This window comes from Corvus cornix, chromosome 4 (genome assembly GCF_000738735.6).
Source record: "Corvus cornix cornix isolate S_Up_H32 chromosome 4, ASM73873v5, whole genome shotgun sequence".
Lineage (NCBI taxonomy): Eukaryota > Metazoa > Chordata > Aves > Passeriformes > Corvidae > Corvus > Corvus cornix.
The window spans coordinates 4,027,555-4,045,612 of NC_046334.1; the positions used below are offsets into that span (position 1 = coordinate 4,027,555).

At 40.0% G+C, this 18,058-nt stretch overlaps 1 protein-coding gene across 2 annotated transcripts in view; it reads right to left on the reverse strand.

Moving 5' to 3' along the window:
* Positions 1-13,298, reverse strand: part of PRDM5 (PR/SET domain 5) — a 59,920-nt gene extending 46,622 nt beyond the window's left edge. For both annotated transcript variants that reach the window (XM_019290101.3, XM_010406444.4), the window contains exons 1-3: positions 13,064-13,298; positions 8,313-8,396; positions 1,027-1,149 (exon numbers count right to left, since the gene is read on the reverse strand). In XM_019290101.3, coding sequence (XP_019145646.1) covers positions 1,027-1,149; positions 8,313-8,396; positions 13,064-13,156 — 300 coding nt within the window. In that variant the 5' untranslated portion in view covers positions 13,157-13,298. The remainder of the gene's footprint in view (positions 1-1,026; positions 1,150-8,312; positions 8,397-13,063) is intronic.
* Between the last annotated feature and the right edge of the window lie 4,760 nt (positions 13,299-18,058).

An 18,058-nucleotide genomic window follows, 5' to 3' on the forward strand; every position in this document is an offset into this window, starting at 1 on the left:
CTTAAGTGAGCCTGAAACCACATTTTGTAAAGTATACACTTTGAGAAAAAAATTTCACAGTCATGTAATTCTTACTCATGTGGGAGTGGCCATTAATTTACTGTGAAACTGAGCTGCTGAAAAAAAAAGCAGATAGCGAATTTCTTTCGTAATCTCCAAAGAACAACAGCTGAAACTAGAAAAGTATCTCGTCTCTGTTGTATTCTGTGAAGTCAAAGAATACTTCCAAAAGTGAGAAATCAAACAAAGACTCCAGCTTGAGAGAAGAGCTGTCAAGTAAGAGTGAATGGGTGTAACAGAACTCTATATAATCAAAGATGGCATAGAAAAATAAAATAACTATTCACTGTTATACCAGAACTAGGGAATCAAGTGAAATTAAGTTTCTAGAAGAAAAACAGAAGCATATTTCAACATAATTAAAGCAGAGCCAACTCATTACCACAGCGTGCTGCAAATGGCAACTATAAAAATGAAAAAAAATAAGCTGGATAAATTCAGATCAACAGAAAAGACAAGATAATTATCTTTTTTTTATTAATTTATCCTCAGGCACTACATGATCATCCTATCAGATAATTACACTGTTCAATTCTCTTTTCTACTTAAATATTTTCAGCACCATACTTCCTTTCAAATCCATCACAATTTATATTAAATTATATAAAATGCATATTATATAATATTAATTTTATTGAACAATAATGTAAATGCATGCTTCTGCTTTACACACACCTAAGCCCATACCCAAGTTTGGCATGAACCACATACAGGTCTCTAAATCATTAGTCCTTCAACCTTTCAAATAGCATCAGATCCTAAGGACCTCTTTGATCTTTCATCCTACCACTCTTATTTATGGTATTATCTTAAGCACAAGAGTTCTCTTCTAAAAAGAAAGACAGAAAAACAGTTCACCACTTTCCTCAGATCTTGCAGTTTTATTGCAAGAAATGAAGGCCAAGGAGGAGATCAAATTAGTAAATCAGTAAGAGGAAGCAAATGATAGGAGTCCACCAAATCTACCTGGATGGCTGCCAGGTTCTTCTGTTCCTGGGATGGAGCCTCATGGACAAAACGCAGCCAGTTAGAATGGCGTGGGTTGCTGGCATCCAGGATATAAAGGACCTCGCCTTTGCTCCCACGAACCTGAAACATTAAAAAAAAAAATCCCCAAGCAAAATTAAAATGCCAAATATGTCCAGGTTTTGTCCACTCAGTGAAGAAAACACTTTAAACATCATATACCTCCATTTCCATATCTAGACCTTATTACAGATCCATCTAATTTCTATAGTTGTAACAAAATTCCCAGCTTATGTCGAAAAAATGAAGACAACAGAAACAAAAACTTTAATATTAACTAGGTCATTCTCCTCCCTCAAAACACAAAGACATATTGCTGGAAAAATACATCTGTCACTGCCAAAAAACCCTGTTTGTTTCATTTTAAATAATAGATCACTTGAACCTCCACTGATCCAGTCAATAGAGAGTCGTGCAAAAAGGTCATACAGCCACACTATTATTCCATGTGATTTATTTATATAATGAATGGATTTTATTTTCCATCTGTCAACAAGAAGTATCCAAAGCAGGTATTTCCTAAGAGCTAGGGAATTCGGCTATGTAAGATCAAAATTAGATTGTCTTCATGGCTTTGTATATAAATTGCTCACATTCTTGCTATATTTGTTTCTAATAGAATGCAATATCATATTTCTTCAGCATGACTGCTTCAATTACCTAAGCATTTAGGATATTATTAGAAAGAAAAAAACTGTATTCCATTACAATAATAGCTGGTGACAGCACATTGCTCTCAGATTAAGAAAAAAAATAATTACTGTAGTTCTGCAAACAAGCAAGAATCTTCAAAGTTCGTTAGTGCTCTTCTGAAGGAGAAAGGACACATGAAAAGGTGCCAACATTCAAACTTTAAAAGCTATTACTTTCCAACACATGGATTAACCACAGTGAAAAGTGTCAAACCTACACATTGAAATGCATCTGGAAACAATATTATCTGACACTAAGCACTGCAATCGTTTCCCAGAGAGGCTGTAGATGTCCCATCCCTGGAAGTGTTCAAGGCCAGATGGGATGAGGCCCTGAGCAACCTGATCTAGTGAGTGGCAACCCTGTCCCTGGCAGGGGGGTTGGAACTGGATGGTCTTTAAGGTCCCTTCCAACCCAAACCATTCTGCGATACTGTAACAATCACCCAGTTCTACAGAGGCTTTGTGATTTAGCTACCAAAGCACAAGTTACAGGAGCCCACCATGTAGCTCCTATAAAGGCTTCCATCAGATTTTGAGTTGGAATGAGAAGTAATCCAGGTCCTATTATAAAAACTATACATTACACTATCTAACTTTTCATCAATTTTTCTTTATTTGCTTGATCCTTAAATTATATAAGAATAATTTATATTTGCTGTGATACACAGTCATCTCAGTTATGCTTTCAGAGTCTCTGCCAATCCATAAAGAGATGCCAAACACGAAGCAGAGCTTTAACACATAAGGAAACTATCGATAAAGGAATACGATAAATCCCTTAAAAACATTCTGTATTTTCTACTGCTTTTTTCACCTCGTAAAGAAATAATGCTGCATTGAATACACACATGTGAGCATGAAAAGTAAAGAAAAACTGCAAAAACGCTGTACTTAGCATGGACTAGACTGGTGACATGAACCAATACTTTTCTGGTTGCATGAATAGGGAGTTTCCTAAATGATCAACTGATCATTGAGCACCATGGCAGTGGATCCCAAACCTAGCACTTAAAACAAACAAACTAAACTTAAAACTAAAATGCACACACATATCCACATTATGTACCTCAAACTGAGGTGCCCAAGAATTATCCTCTTGAGAATCAACACAAAAGGTGTCACTGAATGAATTCAGTCAAATGCCTTCACAGTAAGATGACATTCACTGTTACCCCACAGAGTGAGGTGCTACCTCCACGCCCATCAGGACAAGTTGAATGATGCCACATTAACAAGCACCAGATCACCACAGAAGAGTTCAGGAAAAAATGTGTCTCTGATCAATTTATAACCACCCTGTATGAAACCCTAAACGGGCTTAAGTAACACCTCAGCTGCTGGCAATGCCCACCAGCAACAGGCACTATTCCATCTGCCAGCCTTTTATGCCGCAATGAAATTACCCCCCATTTTCAAAACACATCCAAATTTGTCACTTATGCTACTTTAAAATGCTCACAAGTGTATTGCAAATGCTCTACCATGCACACCTGGCAAGAGAAAAACAAAAAAACCCCAAAACTTCGAAGCAAGTAAGCAGATGGTTACCTTTGCTGAAGACAGTAAACTCACTGCCTGCTTTCTGGAAACCATTTTCTAAACATTTCTAAATTGAGACATCTATGTTCATCAAACAATCATGTAGAGGGAAGTAGTGTTGTCTGCATTGCTTTTTTTTTGATTAGCTGAAAATATGATTTTTATTGTTATAGCATAAAACAGCTAGATGCAATACTGCTGCACCCTGAGTTCAGACCATCATAGAGCTCACTGCAGAGCAGGAATTCACATTTTAACACTGCTGGAGAAAGCATTAAAATATCTCTAGCAAAAGAAACCTGAGGCAGCAACTGCTGATTTGCTTACACAGTAAGAAGTCTGGGACAGAGACAGCATGTGACATTTTCCTTCAGCCAAAACACACAGCAACAGTTTTCCATGCTAATGAAGCTCCTTCTGGTGCATGACATTACCTGACCCTGCCAGGAACAGAAGGGACATTACCTGACCCTGCCAGGGACAGAAGGGTACAGGAAGCTCACTCCTAGACTCCTGCTAACATTCTGTGGAGCTTTCAGAAGCAGGGTTGAAGTTCCCTTTCTCTGGAATGATACCCAAATCTCCCTAAGCAAACTGTGTGAGATCTTCTACAGTAAGTTCAGACTGGACTACAAACACCTCGGCCTAGCAACACATGCTTTCCAACGTCTTAAATACATCCCATAACTGAAGATGGAAGGTTAACACTCTCAGTTACTTTCAGCAGTAGGTTCTTCTCATCACCAAAACCAAAAAGATCATTAATGAGCCTGCTCCAAAAGTCACTAAAGTTAATACAAGATCACACACTTAACATGGATAAAGATGACTAAAACAAGTTTTAACAGAGTTGCTCATAACAACGTTAATAACTTTGGACTTCTCATCCTTTGGACACCTATCTATCCCAGCTGGGACTAATTTAGCAAAATTGAAAATCTGGGACGTAAACTTGAAGCTGAGATAGTGCACCAATTTCTGTCTTGTGTAAAAGCCCAGATCATTTAAGAAATGAGAAAAACAAAAGCATTTCTGAAAATTAAATTAAGATGCACACAAAAAACATTAGAAGCAAACAGTTTTCAATGTAAACTGTATTGGAGCAACAATGACTGGGAAGGTAGTCTTCATACATTAAAAATAAAGACTATATTGTTCAGAACTAGATTTATAATATTATGTTCACCTTGAAGCAAACACAGAATTCATCAAATTAAGATTTATTTCATCATGAATCTATGGACATAATTTGACTTAATGTCTTATGTGTAAAAGCCTTCCTATGCCAGAAAAGCACATTTTACAGGCAAGATATCAAAGAAAGAAGAAAAAAAAAAAAAAAAAAAAAAAAAAAAAAAAAAAAAAAAAGCCACCAAAACACACCAAGCTTAATGTGCTTGACTTTTTATACCTCAATCCTAAACACCACAGCCCTGATCTGAAGCTAGTTGCAGCCAATAGCAGATTTTCTGTTGCCTTCACTAGTTTTCAGGCAGGCTTACTTAACTGAAAACAACTGTCACAGCAAAAGTGATGAGAGTCAAGCAGTAGAAACTAAGTTCACTCCGTTTTCTTATATAAATAAACACAAACATTGGCTTCCATTGAAAAGACTGATTGCTGATCTCTTTGGTTTTAATGTAACAATGAAGAAAACATGATCCTGGCAGATAGACAGAAACCCAACCTGAAATATGTAACATTCAGCATTACATGGCATATTATGTTCCATCCAACCCTGACCAACATTTCTTCATGGTATGTCAGAGTATTTGAAGACGGACTAAATCTTTCCAGCCCTCCCTGTTTCAACATTTGCCAAAGTCATCACCAGAAGTATATGCTTGCCACAATCCAATAGGAGTGAAATGAATCCCCCTTTCTTGGTTAGGGATAATGAAGAAAAGGAACTGAACATATATAAAGAAATGAACTGATATCTTCCCCTCACAAAGGAACATCTGAGCCTCCAGAGCAAAAACATCTGTGAACTTTTAATACCTAAAGATTATTTCCTTCTTGCCTTTAAGCACTTGCTCTTCCAGCAAATACACACAGTTCTGAGCTGCTATGCCAAGTTTACTAATACACACAAAGAAGCATTTAATCAAGGTGCTAGTGGGATGATGCTAAGAGTAAGAAGAAAACTCTCAATTCATCATCAGCAACAAGCTGTGTCCTTCACTAGCACAACAGTCAGAGAGCTGGGGCATAACACAGAGGGCTTTTTATAACAGAAAGAAAGAAAAAGCACAACGCCATTTGCACATTTTCTTGGCTTTTTATTATCACTCCTAACTAAATGGTTACCACAGGTTTGTTCGGTTTTTTTTCTTCCTATCACACCACTCATAAATAAAACATTTCGGCCTGTAGCTCTTTACAAAGATAACAGCAAGATCAAGGATGCTTCCCACCCGCCCCACTTCCCTGGAATCTGTTGAATGAGCAAGTATAAACCTTTGATTTCTTCAAAACTATGCATGTTACAGGCAGAGTAATGGCATCCTGCTATATTTAATTTAAAGAGAAACTCTAACATCTTCAGAATTTTTCTGAACAACATCACTGGGCTCAATAAATTTTTTGGGTCCCATGTTTTGCCCGAGACCAAAAGAAAACATAATGCGTGCAATTCTGTCTCAACGTGATGCCTTAAAGATGCCAGCTCACAATGCTGGTCTCAGAGAAAAAGGAATGGCTTGATCAAAACAGACCACATCACAGAGCACTACTCTGCACAACTAGAAATGCATGTGGCCAACTTCCTCACAGAAAAATATTCCATAAAATTGAAGCCTGGATCGCAGGCATCACATGCCAAGGAAAGAAATGCTGCACTAATGCCCATTTTTTTTCCTTGTACTTATAAAAAGCCTCTATACTCAAGCCTTCTTTCTGAAGGTGTTCTCTCTGAAAATGTTTTTGTTTTTAACTGCCATCAGACTGTGAAGTCAGGCTTTAGTGTGCCTTCCTCCAATAGCCTTCAAATTAATTATTTTTAATATCTTTGGTACAGCTGACTACACACAAAGTTGGCCGGTCTCTGTGCGTGCCTCCCACAGGCTCTGGAATAACCATCTACTTGGACTGTTCAAGTCTTACTTTCTGCATTCCTGGTCTCAATTCTCAACTTAAGACTACTCCCAGCATGATTTAAATTATATTATAAAGCTCACATTCAGATCAACTTCAGTAAACATGAACAACTTGGGTTAAAACATTCAGGAAGTCATAAAATTTGGTATGCAGGAATCTTTTCAAGGCTCTCAAAACTAGGTTACAGTAAGATATTATGAAATTATTTTAAAACAGCTCATAAAAACCTCATTTTCTGATTTGCTGTCAATGGGGTCATATTAGTGTCACCAGTAAATACATGTATTTGCCTTTTCTTTTCTGTCTTGCAGAAACAGATAAATCTCATTCCAGCATCAGCAGCGAGGAATCTGGAAAATCATCCAGCTTTCCAACAAACGTAAAGACCTTCTCATTGCTGTAATCCACCCACTGTCTTTTCTGAAAGCCTTGCTCTAGCTCAAGCATTTCACTGATTTGAAATAACCTGCAGAAACATCAGGAAGAGCCAAGTGAGCCAGGGCCCATTAACATCTACTGTACTCAGCAAACATCTGTAATAAAAGCACATTGTATTGCTCTGTTTTCAGCTGGGAACAAAGAGGATGAAACTGGTTGCTCTGAGTACATAACCTAAAGGGAAAGGGGAACAAATTGTCCACACTTCTTCTCTGGGAAAGGGCATTTGAGGCACACCTCTAGATTAAAACAGACAAAAGAAAGGGAAGGGAGAAAACAGGGTTTCACAGGCTGGAGTTAGCACTCACCTAGGAATACTTCACCACTCATGATATTTATACTGAGTTTGGGTTAAATGAGATGGGCTTTTAACATTCTCTCACTCATCCTTCCAGTGTATGGAATCTATTTGTAGCTCTGCTAAGGCTGCATCAATGCTCTGCTCCCTTCATAAGCTGCTCAGTGATGTTAATGCCAGAGATTTTTCAAATGCACTGATAGTACTTTAGGCCAGATGTCAAATACAAGCTTTTTTCGTACAATACCCCAAAAAATAAAAGTAACAGTCCTTCTTCCACCTCTAACCAGAGAAAGGTGAAAAGGTAAGAAACGGGTCCCCTCCTCAGTGTCAAAGAGGACTAAATGTGCATTCAATAGAAAACGCTTGGCTGAGGAAAAAAGAAATTCTGCTCAAAGAACTACAGCAGTAAATAAAGATTACAAAGACAGAACAGAGGCACCACAAAGAAGGCATTTTTAACAAGTTGGGAATGTTGTTATTGCCAGTATTTTTCAGTTAGTGCAGTCTCCTCAACTGGTAAATTCAGATTTTACTTCAGGCACACACAGGTACAACAGGAACTAGGATGGGTTGTGTACCTAATTACAAGACCTGGTGTATAAACTACTGTTCCTGCCTAATACATATTAAAAATATAAAGCTGCCCATAGTACCAGGCTTCTCTTTTGTGAAAAATCTCACAACTACTCGTTGCATTATAAGCTGCTAAAATTTAAAACTTCACTTATCTAAGTTGCCAAATCCCAACACAAGTGTCATACCAGGAAATGTTTTACATTACAGCTGAAGGAAGCCATAAGCTGATACGTGTCCATCAGCATAAATCTGTATCTCTGTAACTTACAATCTGCCTCCCAATTCAAATTATTTTAATTTTTTCAATTATTTTCACATGTTTTAATACTTTTTCACAGTGTTATTATATTTGTATTTGGCTTGACTTGGTATTTTTTCACACTTCAGTGATTAGAAACTATCATTTCCTTTTTCTTTAGTTTTAAACAACCCTCCTCCACCCTGACAGTGTAATTTAAAAGTACTAAATCTCACTACAGGAATCTTTAAGCTATGGAAAAAAATAGAAAGGATTTGTTGCAGTAAAACTTAATTCTGAGAACAGTTCTTGCTAGGTGTGATGATGTCACTTTACTCACTTCCCACATGAGCCTGCAGTCTGTGTTCTCATCCAGTTCCTGCGGCATTCGTTTCTCCCCCGCAAAGGGACCAAATTTTTCACCCTAAGGAATAATTATCAAAGAGAAAGAATCAGTAGGGGTAAAAAAGAAAAAGGCAAGTGAATCACCCATCTCCAGCAGAGCAATTTTTAGCTTCAAACAGAAAAGGAGAGTTTTCCTTTATTGTCCTACTATATGCCAAGAAGGTGCACATCCTTGAGGGTTCAACTTGAAGCTCATTCCCATTCTTTTCATACTTTGGAGAACCATACCTTCCCTCTGCACGCTTATTTCTCCTTTGGGAAGCCGGATTTTTCTTTATCTTAAATAAGGATGAAATTTACAAGTCAAATTTCTTACATTTCTTACAAAATTCTCAGGAAGCACCTTGCAACAGGCATCCAACTAAAACAAAGAATCTGGCAAGCACCAAGTTTACATTAGATTTATTTGCGAGATTATTTGCAACGCTACTTTTTGAAGTGCCACAAATCAAAACACTGAATAACTGAGGGCTTGATGACACAGAGAGATTTGTTTAAAAATGTAAGGGAGTATGCACGTGCTTGTGAATTAATTTGAGCCTTCATAAACAAAATTAAAATGTTATACCACCTGCTAGTCATAACACCCGCTGTGAAAGCATCCATTGATATGTTCTTCCAAAAGTATTTGGCATCAGGGGTTTTTTCCTGCACAGACGTCACAGGAACAGGAGCAGCAGGGCAAAATAATTAAATAGGACTTTCTTCTTCCACAGGCCCAGCTTCCCCCCACGCACACTGCCTTGTCCTTATTTGCACAGACAGGCCCTAAAACCTGGAATGCAGGATGCTGTGTTCCTTCAGGCAGCATTCAGATCCAAAAGCATGTATACTTGTAAGTATTAAAGACTATAGGTATATATTAAAAAGCAACTTTGGTGTTTCTTTAAAAAACAACAGAATTTTGGTTAATAAAAGTATTGATCTTGTCCACATATCCCTTCCTCCAGGCACATTCCATATTCCCAGCAATAGCCTGCTACGTGCTTCCCTTCTTGCTTAGTTTTTACAGGTTGCCTACAGGTAAAGAGAAAAAAGTAGAATGGAAAACATCCAGGATCATCCCTCTTGGAAACAAGAAATCAAATTAAAAAAAAAAAAAAAATCCTTGTATTTAAAATTCAACCTGAAGTGGTAATAAACAAAGGAAAAGAAAATTGGCATTGCAGAATGAAGCAACAGAACTGAGAGGTAAATTTTTAAATGCGTGATGCCTTAGGTTTTAACTTTTATATTTTTAAAATCCTGTACTGCCTAGTGTCTAACTCTGAAGTTTTGTGTGGCCTGTTAACTTCTGCTCTCCCTTGCTGGTTAGATGTAACAAACCCCCTCTAAGTTTGCACTTCAAGGACACCTTGTCGTCCCAGGCCCCAAAATATGTAAACAAAAAGCCTTTGAGAGGAGGGGAAAACTTGGGGTAATTACATCATTAACTGAAATTATAACTGGAGAATTAACCCTGATATGCAAATGGACCAAACTTACAGAAGTGTGAAGAATCAGTGACACGGGTGTCCATCTTGACTGCCCAAGGTGTACCTTTGAAGGCCCTTCAAATAAATATTTAACTTTATTCTCTTAATCTTCTCTTCTAACCTCTGTTTTTAGGTAGCCACTTCAAGGCATCATGTACACAAAGAACATTTCACTACAAGGAGCTGCAAAGCAGAAGGTAAAAAGACAGGAACAGCAGAAGTCAGCAACTGGAGCCCAGAGCAGCAAAGGAGCCAAACAGGGGCAGTGACAGCAAACACTGGCACTCTGGGACTTCATGTCCTTCCTTCTCATTGATTTCCATACCACCCTTCATCGTTTTGTTGATAAATAATGGCAGAGTTCCTCCCCTACCAGTTTTTCAAATCCTAGGATTTAATACTGAGGCTGAAACTTCCTCCTTGTCTTACCTCATCAGCAAAGGAGGTGGAAACAGGTAAATACAGCTGTATGTGTACAGCACCTATAGTGTCAATTTCACCCATCCCTGAAGCCCACAGCACGGCTGGGATGAAGCACAGTAACAGCTCAGACCAAGAAACACCACACATCATTCCCATCTCAGCTACTCCAAACCAGGAAATCTCTGCTGCAGTATTCAAGACCTTCTGGATGCTCAGAACCATGGCAAAAGCAACATGTCCACCAACACAGAGTAACTGTAATTACATTAGGTGATGCAGTAGGTGATGCAGATTTCTAAGCACTTTTTACGGCTTCTCAAATTCAGAGGGAAACCAAAACCTGATGTCTTGGAACACAAGGGTCCATGGGGATAAGTGAAATTATTTGTTAGCCTTTCAGATCATTTTCTTCATGTATACATATATATATACACACACACACACATTATTCCTGGTTAATAAACATGTTGTTATATGCCAACACACATTAATCAAGAACATACTCAAGACTTCAACGTCCCCTCTGATCAACGTGAGGCATACAGCACAGTCTGAAGTCAGAGAAATGATTCAGTACATACAAGCACATTTTTCCAATGCTGAAAAAGCTATATTCAACAGTTGCTTCCAAAAAAGCAGCAATGACTAATCTTCCAGCCACAGCAAAACACTAAGAAATGCAGTGGCTCTCTGATGATTACACCAAGAGCCTCCTGATGCTGGTGCTCTGTAGCCTGAGGCCAGCTGCTGGAAAACAGAAAAGTACACAGGAATCATAGCTTTGTTAAGGTAACAAAACAGAAAGTTTCCACCTTTTATGATTACAAACAAAAACCTGAAAGCCCCGCATGCCTGAAGGTGCACAAGCAGATGGTAGGCAGCAGCAGTTCAGAATGTACTATTACCAAGACTTTGCTAACAGCAGAATTTTCAGAGGCCTCCACAGCACTTGGAGAGCTGGTACTGCAATTTCTGATTATAAGGTCTCCCAATGTTTTCTTTTACTTTCAGTTCAGACAACTGCAATTGTGTGACAGCAGCAGAGAGAAAACAGTGCAGCATTTCCTACTCAGCAACACAGGTCTTACTTCACAATTAAGTGTCACATTCAACACCTCCTCCCAATCCCAGAACTCCACGGAATTAATTGAACAGCTCTAGGTTACGCTTTATCACAGCCATGAAGTGCAGTTCTTCTGCCTCATTACTAAACAGGAAACATATTAAGAGCACTACAGATGTGAATTTTCTTTCCATGGAAAAGAGTAACATGGAGTCTGGCTGTGTCCAATGTACATTATTTACACACCCACCCTTCACCCAACAGAGAACACAGTACTTAGGCCCTCAACAAATTTTAGGAGTATCTTCTAATAAACCACAGAGCAACTCAAGAGTTGGTTCCTCTGCCTTTTCTTCTGACCAGGGCACACCACAGCCATTTGTGCTACCAGCACAGAGGGTTCCCTGCCAAAGGACAGGTCTGTAACCAACACTGTCATCAGACACTCCCAATACAAACAGACTCTACTACAGCTGCCTCTGCCTTTACCTTCTGCAGTCCACATGAAATACACACCACACCTGCAACACTTTTTCTAGGTGCCTGCACAGCTCTGATCTCACACACTTTGTCCGTATGAAGTTCAAAAGTGAGGTGGAATAATTCAGGCAGGAAAATGCTCTACTTGTCCCAGCATGCAACTCCAATGGTTCAACTGACACCAGTGTGAAGCATGAAAGCTCAGACCCCCACCTCTGAACTCGGGATGCTGATTCCCGTAAGTTTCACTCCAGAGCTCACTCCATTTCTGAGTCCAGGGATTAACCACTGCTAACAGTGTACAACCTTCCTTGCTGTGTGAACCCACAAAGTTTTCAAATGAAACTTCAGAACCTCCATAGAGAAGTCTTAAAAACCAAACTATATAAAATTGTTCCCCTTCCAGCTCCGCCCTTAACATTCAGGGACACCTTAAAAATGGGACACCTCCACCCCATCGTGTCAAAGTCCTGTTGATGAAACCACTGAAAAATTAGAAAAAAAATTCAGAGCCAAAACGAGGACAAAGATGGAAAGCAAAACACACAAGACACAGAGAAGAGTATACTAATGATAGGTTCATCGTTTTGGTATGCCTTTATGTGTCCTAACAAGCCACCTGGACAGTCTCAGCTGGAATTCCAGACTATCAAGAGACTTTCAATTATGAGGTGTGAAGGGGCATCACCTGGTGGGGGTATGAGACCCAGTTCAGCAGAATGACATCGTTCAGAGGCCAGGCTTTATTATGCCAAAACGAGGAATTAAATCGTGATCCCGCCGAGCCCGAAGAGCCGTGAGGGGGGTGACAGGAGCCTGCGAACCCCGGCCGGCTCCCCCTCCCCTCAGAGTGCAGACCGTCAGGGAGGCGGTCCCGCCCGGGGGAGCGCTGCCCTCACAGCTGTGCCAGACACATAAACCAAGTTTAAAAAAAAAAAAAAAAAAAAAAAAAAAGTTTTAAAAAAAGTCACAAAACGGGGAAAATAAAATTCCTCAGAGCTAATCCTCCGCCGGCCCCCGCGCCCCTTCCCGCCTGAGGCGGCAGCGCCCCGGGAGGCTCCTTGAAGCGGGAGGGGGAGCGGCCGGGCGGTGCCTCCCGTGAGCAGAGGGAGCCCGGGCGGGCACAGCGCGGCTGAGGCGAACTTGGAGCGGGGCAGAGGGGCGGGAGAGCCGCCCAGCTCCCCGGTGATACGTGGCAGCCGCTCCCCGCCGGGCCGGGAGAGGCCGTCCCCCGCCATCACCCACCTTCTTCACTCTGCGGGCCGTGTAGAGCCCCATCCCGTCCTGCACCCGGGACGACTTCAGGGCGAACCTATCCGGCACGTACATGCCCAGCATTTTTGCACCGAACTCGGGCCCCGCCGCCTGCTACCGGGGAGAAGGAAGAGGCTTACGGGGGACTTCCATCCCACCGGGAGCAGCGAGCGAGAGACCGGGGGAGGGGGCAGGAAGAGGGGCTGGATGCGGGGCTCTCCCGGCTCCTGAGGGGAGGGGCCAGCGCGCGGGACGGGGCGGGCGGCCGCAGGGGGCGCGCGCGCCCGGCGGGGCAGTGGCGGGAACGGCGCCATGGCGGCGTCGTGAGGGGACGGCGGAGGGCGGCGGTGTCCCGCTCGGATTTATCCCCCTTTTTTGTGTTCCACCAATGCGTGAAGGCAGCTTCGCTTCGAAACCAAGTAATCCTTCACTTTCGGGGGTTGGTTTTGAGGGAAGACGGATCTAAAGCCAGAAATTGAGCATCCTCATGAACATGCAAACGAGACACTTTTTGTCTAAAAAATAAACATTTTGTATATTCTTACAACATACCCAGCAAAGACGTGGTTTTCTGATTAGAACTATACAAAATGCCGTCGAAAAGAGAGGAGAAGTTCGATTTCAGCAGGTGACTAACATCACACCAGTATTTTTTTCACAAAACTACAATATAGATTATAAATGTACATTATATATATGCACAATATACACTGACCACCTTCTAGAAAGCTGAATAGCTTTCTTGGAGATTTTTGGGATTTTCATTGATGCCATACTCATATTGTTGCTCTCTAAACTGAAGTGGGGGTGCAGCTGGGGAAAGGAGTTGGTTATATCTGATTATGGAATTAAAAATAAGTGTGAAGGCATGTGAGGCAACCAGAAGGAAAAGGAAGAAAAGGGGAAAAAAACTATTTATAGATACATTTTAAAATCATGCTGCTAATAATAATAATTAAACCACTGGAGCGTAACAACCTCTTCTCTCTCTACCTCTTTCTACCTTAACAGATGTATTAATAGTAGAAGTTAAATATTAAAAGCTCCTAGTTTTCCACCCAAGCATTAGAAAAAATTTGTGTTGGTGTCATTTGGAAGGAATAAAAAAATGTCCTGAATTTTAGTTACCACATGACAGTGAACAGATCATCATGAAAGTGCTTTGGATCAGTTGGATCTCTGCCCACCCCTAGGTGGGCATTTAGGGAGAAATTAAATTTTAAAAAGCCAGGTCTAGCTGAACATGCAACTCCCTTTGACTACTTTTTGTTCCTTTCTATATATTTGCACACAATGATGCCTTTTTGTGCTTATCATCTACAGTGCCATAATTTAGCTATCATAAAGCTTTCTAAGAAAAAATATTTACAAATGTGATGTATGTTCCCACCAACATGCATGTATATACAGAGAAGTTTATATAATACTGCATGATATTCAATATATGAGCAAATGCTCTGGTAAATTTGATGAAACCCTTAATTTGACAAGAAAAAAGGATGAAAGGTTCCAACAACATGGTTGAAAGAATAATTTTGAGAATGAAAACGTGCCAGACACATAGATTTTACACCTTGACTGATAGCCTGGACACTGTCTACTAATTTAGTAATAAAAAGGGAGCATCAAAATCTATAGAAATAAAAATTCTACCATCTCAAAAACAAATAAATTGAACTGACAGAAAATAAGTTGCCTGGGGCAATTGCTTCAGTTTTACAGCTAAGAGCAAAATTTAACTATTCTTTTTATTAAGATCCAGCTCGAAAGGTTTCACATGCATAATTGAACAATGTTTTTGGAGACCAGAACACTTCTTTGATTGGATGCCAGTCTTTCTTAATAGATATCAGATTAAAATGTTGGCATCATTTTGCCTGTCTCTGACCTTTTCCAAAGGTCATGAATATTCTAAAATCATTTTACACTTTATGAAGGCCTCAGTATTTTTCTCTTTAGAAGAGAAAAAAAAAATCACTTGGGGGTCCTTCATTTTGAAACTCAAAAGATTTCTTCTACATGATATTCAAGGTAATAATACAGCACAATTCAGATGCATTTGTGTCTTGGTTTTAAGCTCTTTAAGTACATAATAACTGGGGGGTTTTTTTGTAAATTTCAGCCATTATTATTCTAATGTGGAATGCAGTTACCTGTGTCTTACTCTGTTTGAACAGCTTAGAAAAAAAATGCTGTAGCACTGGACAAAAGTGTCACCAGTCTTTTCTTTCATAGTGTATTGGTGGTGTGACATTGATCACGTATTCACAACTGCCTGTCCACCTGTAGCAAAATACACTTTTCTCAGTTTAATCAGCCATTGACCCTAAAGCTGTAACTCATCTGCAATGCAGCACACAGAAACTGAACACGTTGGCCCTCTCTTTCTGCATGGCTCTATACAGAACCCCAAGGAGAAACACAAGAGCATCCAGCAGCCTTCAGATTTGAAGCCTTACACTGTCAAAATTCATTTGCATAACTTCCTTGGAAAGGGAACAAGGTATTTTCAGATGGAAGCTCTTCCGTAGTCATGAAAGCTGCTGTGCCCCAAATGAAATGCCGTGGCAGGAATCCACCTGTGGTGACAACCAAAATAATTGCAAGAGTTTTTGTCTGGAGTTACAGTACTTGTTGCAACATCATACCAGAGGCACGGTATGTTGCTCCCTCCACTCGAGGAGCAGCTAATTAAGTGTCATACTCAATATGTCACATTCTAACAAACAAAAGGATCTAAGACCAAAACGGTCTTCAAGATGCCAGAAGTAAACATGCCAGCCCCTGAAGTGTCCAGCAGCTTAGAAGGAAAATGTGTTCTCCAAGAAGAAAGGATGGCTTTTCACTGCTAATCCCTTGTTTAGATGGTGTAGTATCATCTCTAAAACTTTTCAGGGACTTCACATTTCTATCCTCCCTCCTCCTGCTCGGCAGGCAGTTGGACAGAAATCAGAGAGGCTAAGAGTTTTTTAATCCTTTCAAGGGTTCCTTGCATCAACCAGTATTAAAATATTAACTTTTCCAGCATCCATAGCAATGCTAGAATTAGATTCTGGCAGCTGATACACCTGAGAAAGGGTGTTATTCATGAAAATGGCTCCTCCCTCCCAGTTTGAACGTCCACTAGTCCACAAAAACATTTCTGCACTGCAGTTTAACCAAGTTTGCAGGGATGTTTTGAAAACATCCTTCCTGAATCTATGGATCTCCTCTCCAACCTCATCCAATTCCTCTTAACCTGGTATCAGGAGCTGCTCTTTCAAAGCAAATCTTTGTCTTATCTGGGTTGTAGCCCAGGTGCAGGACATGTACAATATTGTCAGACTGTTTCCTCTTAGTTCATGTATACCTGCACATTTCCAGTGTGCAAATAATGCTTAGCTTTGACCAGGAATGCAAGGGTTTCAGTCAGATGTTTCCCTGACTGAATTTGCCAAGGAATTGGCCAAGGAATTTGCCAAGCCCCTTTCTCTGACTAGGTACAAAGTCCTTAACTTCATTTGGGACCATTGTTCTTTTTTTCATGGTGACTTCCCAGACCTTCCACACGGCAGTGCCTGGACCAGGATGGAAATGGGGTTTGCACTGACTCGTTTTGCACTGAAAGTGTTCAGAAAGGAAAGGTTCCAGCTTGTCTCATGGCAGAGTCTCAGTGAAAGATGGGAAGAGGAATAGCATACAGACCTCTCAGGGTTGAGGTTTTTTTTCCTTTTCTCAGTTGTACAGAGTTCCACTTAGAAAAAAAATCTACCAGAGCTTAGTAACACACCTTTAGAGCCTGCCCTGTGTTGGGGACAATGGCAACCTTGCCACCATAATCACCAGGCACAGGGACTCATAAGGACCTGGAACAAATTGTGTTGACATGGAGTCAAACCATATGTCAAACTACCAACTAAAAACTCAATCTCTTTTATGTAAAACAATCTACTTTCTGAAACAATTAAATGTGCCTTTTAAAAATGACAAAAAGTCCCATCTACTCAGTGTCTCGGGGTCTTTTCCAGTTGTAACAGTGTTTGTTTTGTCTGTGTTTTTTGGTGCTCTGAGAAGCTTAAGTTGTTCTTTTCCTGATGCGCTTTGATTTGCTGAGCAAAATTCCTTTCAGAGCTATTTTTAAGGATTAGTTGGTATTTGGTTTGGGTTTTTTGGGTTTTTTTTTGTTTTTTTTTTGTTTGTTTGTTTTTGTTGTTGTTGTTGTTGGTTTTTTTGGTGGGGTGGTTTTGTTGTTTTTTTTTCTACACTGATTCTTTTGAAGTTTTTTTAATTCAGCAAACACTGCAACTAAAAAAATTATTTCCCTAGCAAAATCTCTCTTCTAATCAATGCACAGTTCATTTTTTGGGTTTTCTGTTGACTAATGTAGACTTCTTGTGTTGTGATGCTCAAGGTCATGCAAAACTTTAAATTATCAGATTGGTTTTAAACTTATGTCTCATTGTTTGCTTACATGCACAGAGTAGTTGCTGTCAGAATATCTCTCTCAGAAATACGAAATTCTAGAAGTTGGTGCCAGGATTAGAGAGTTAAAATTTTTCTACTTCCCCTTTGAATATACTAAAATTCAGACATGCATTTGTATTTACATTCCCCAGCTGATGGCATATTAAGTGTTCACTTCTGTTGTTTGAGAGGGTTTTAAACTAGGGTTTAAAAGAAAAAGACAAAATTTAAAATAAGTAGCAGATTAAGCTAGTAATTCAGGTTTCACAGTGATAGACCTAAAAGTGATATAGGAAAGAAGTCTAAAAAGCAAGTAGAGAAGGGTTAAAAATACTTATTTTAAAACATTTAGTGTAAACCATCTCAATTTCTTCAGAGACAGCAACTGACAGAAACACTTTATGTAGTAGCACATGAACTGGGCCACACCCTAAAAGTGTCTTCCTCAGGAACGTCTCATTTCAGCTTGAGAGCGACTTCCCAAATTGACGTACCCCCCTCCCCCATTTTTCCTGTCAGCCCCTTCAGGATCAACTCAGCCTT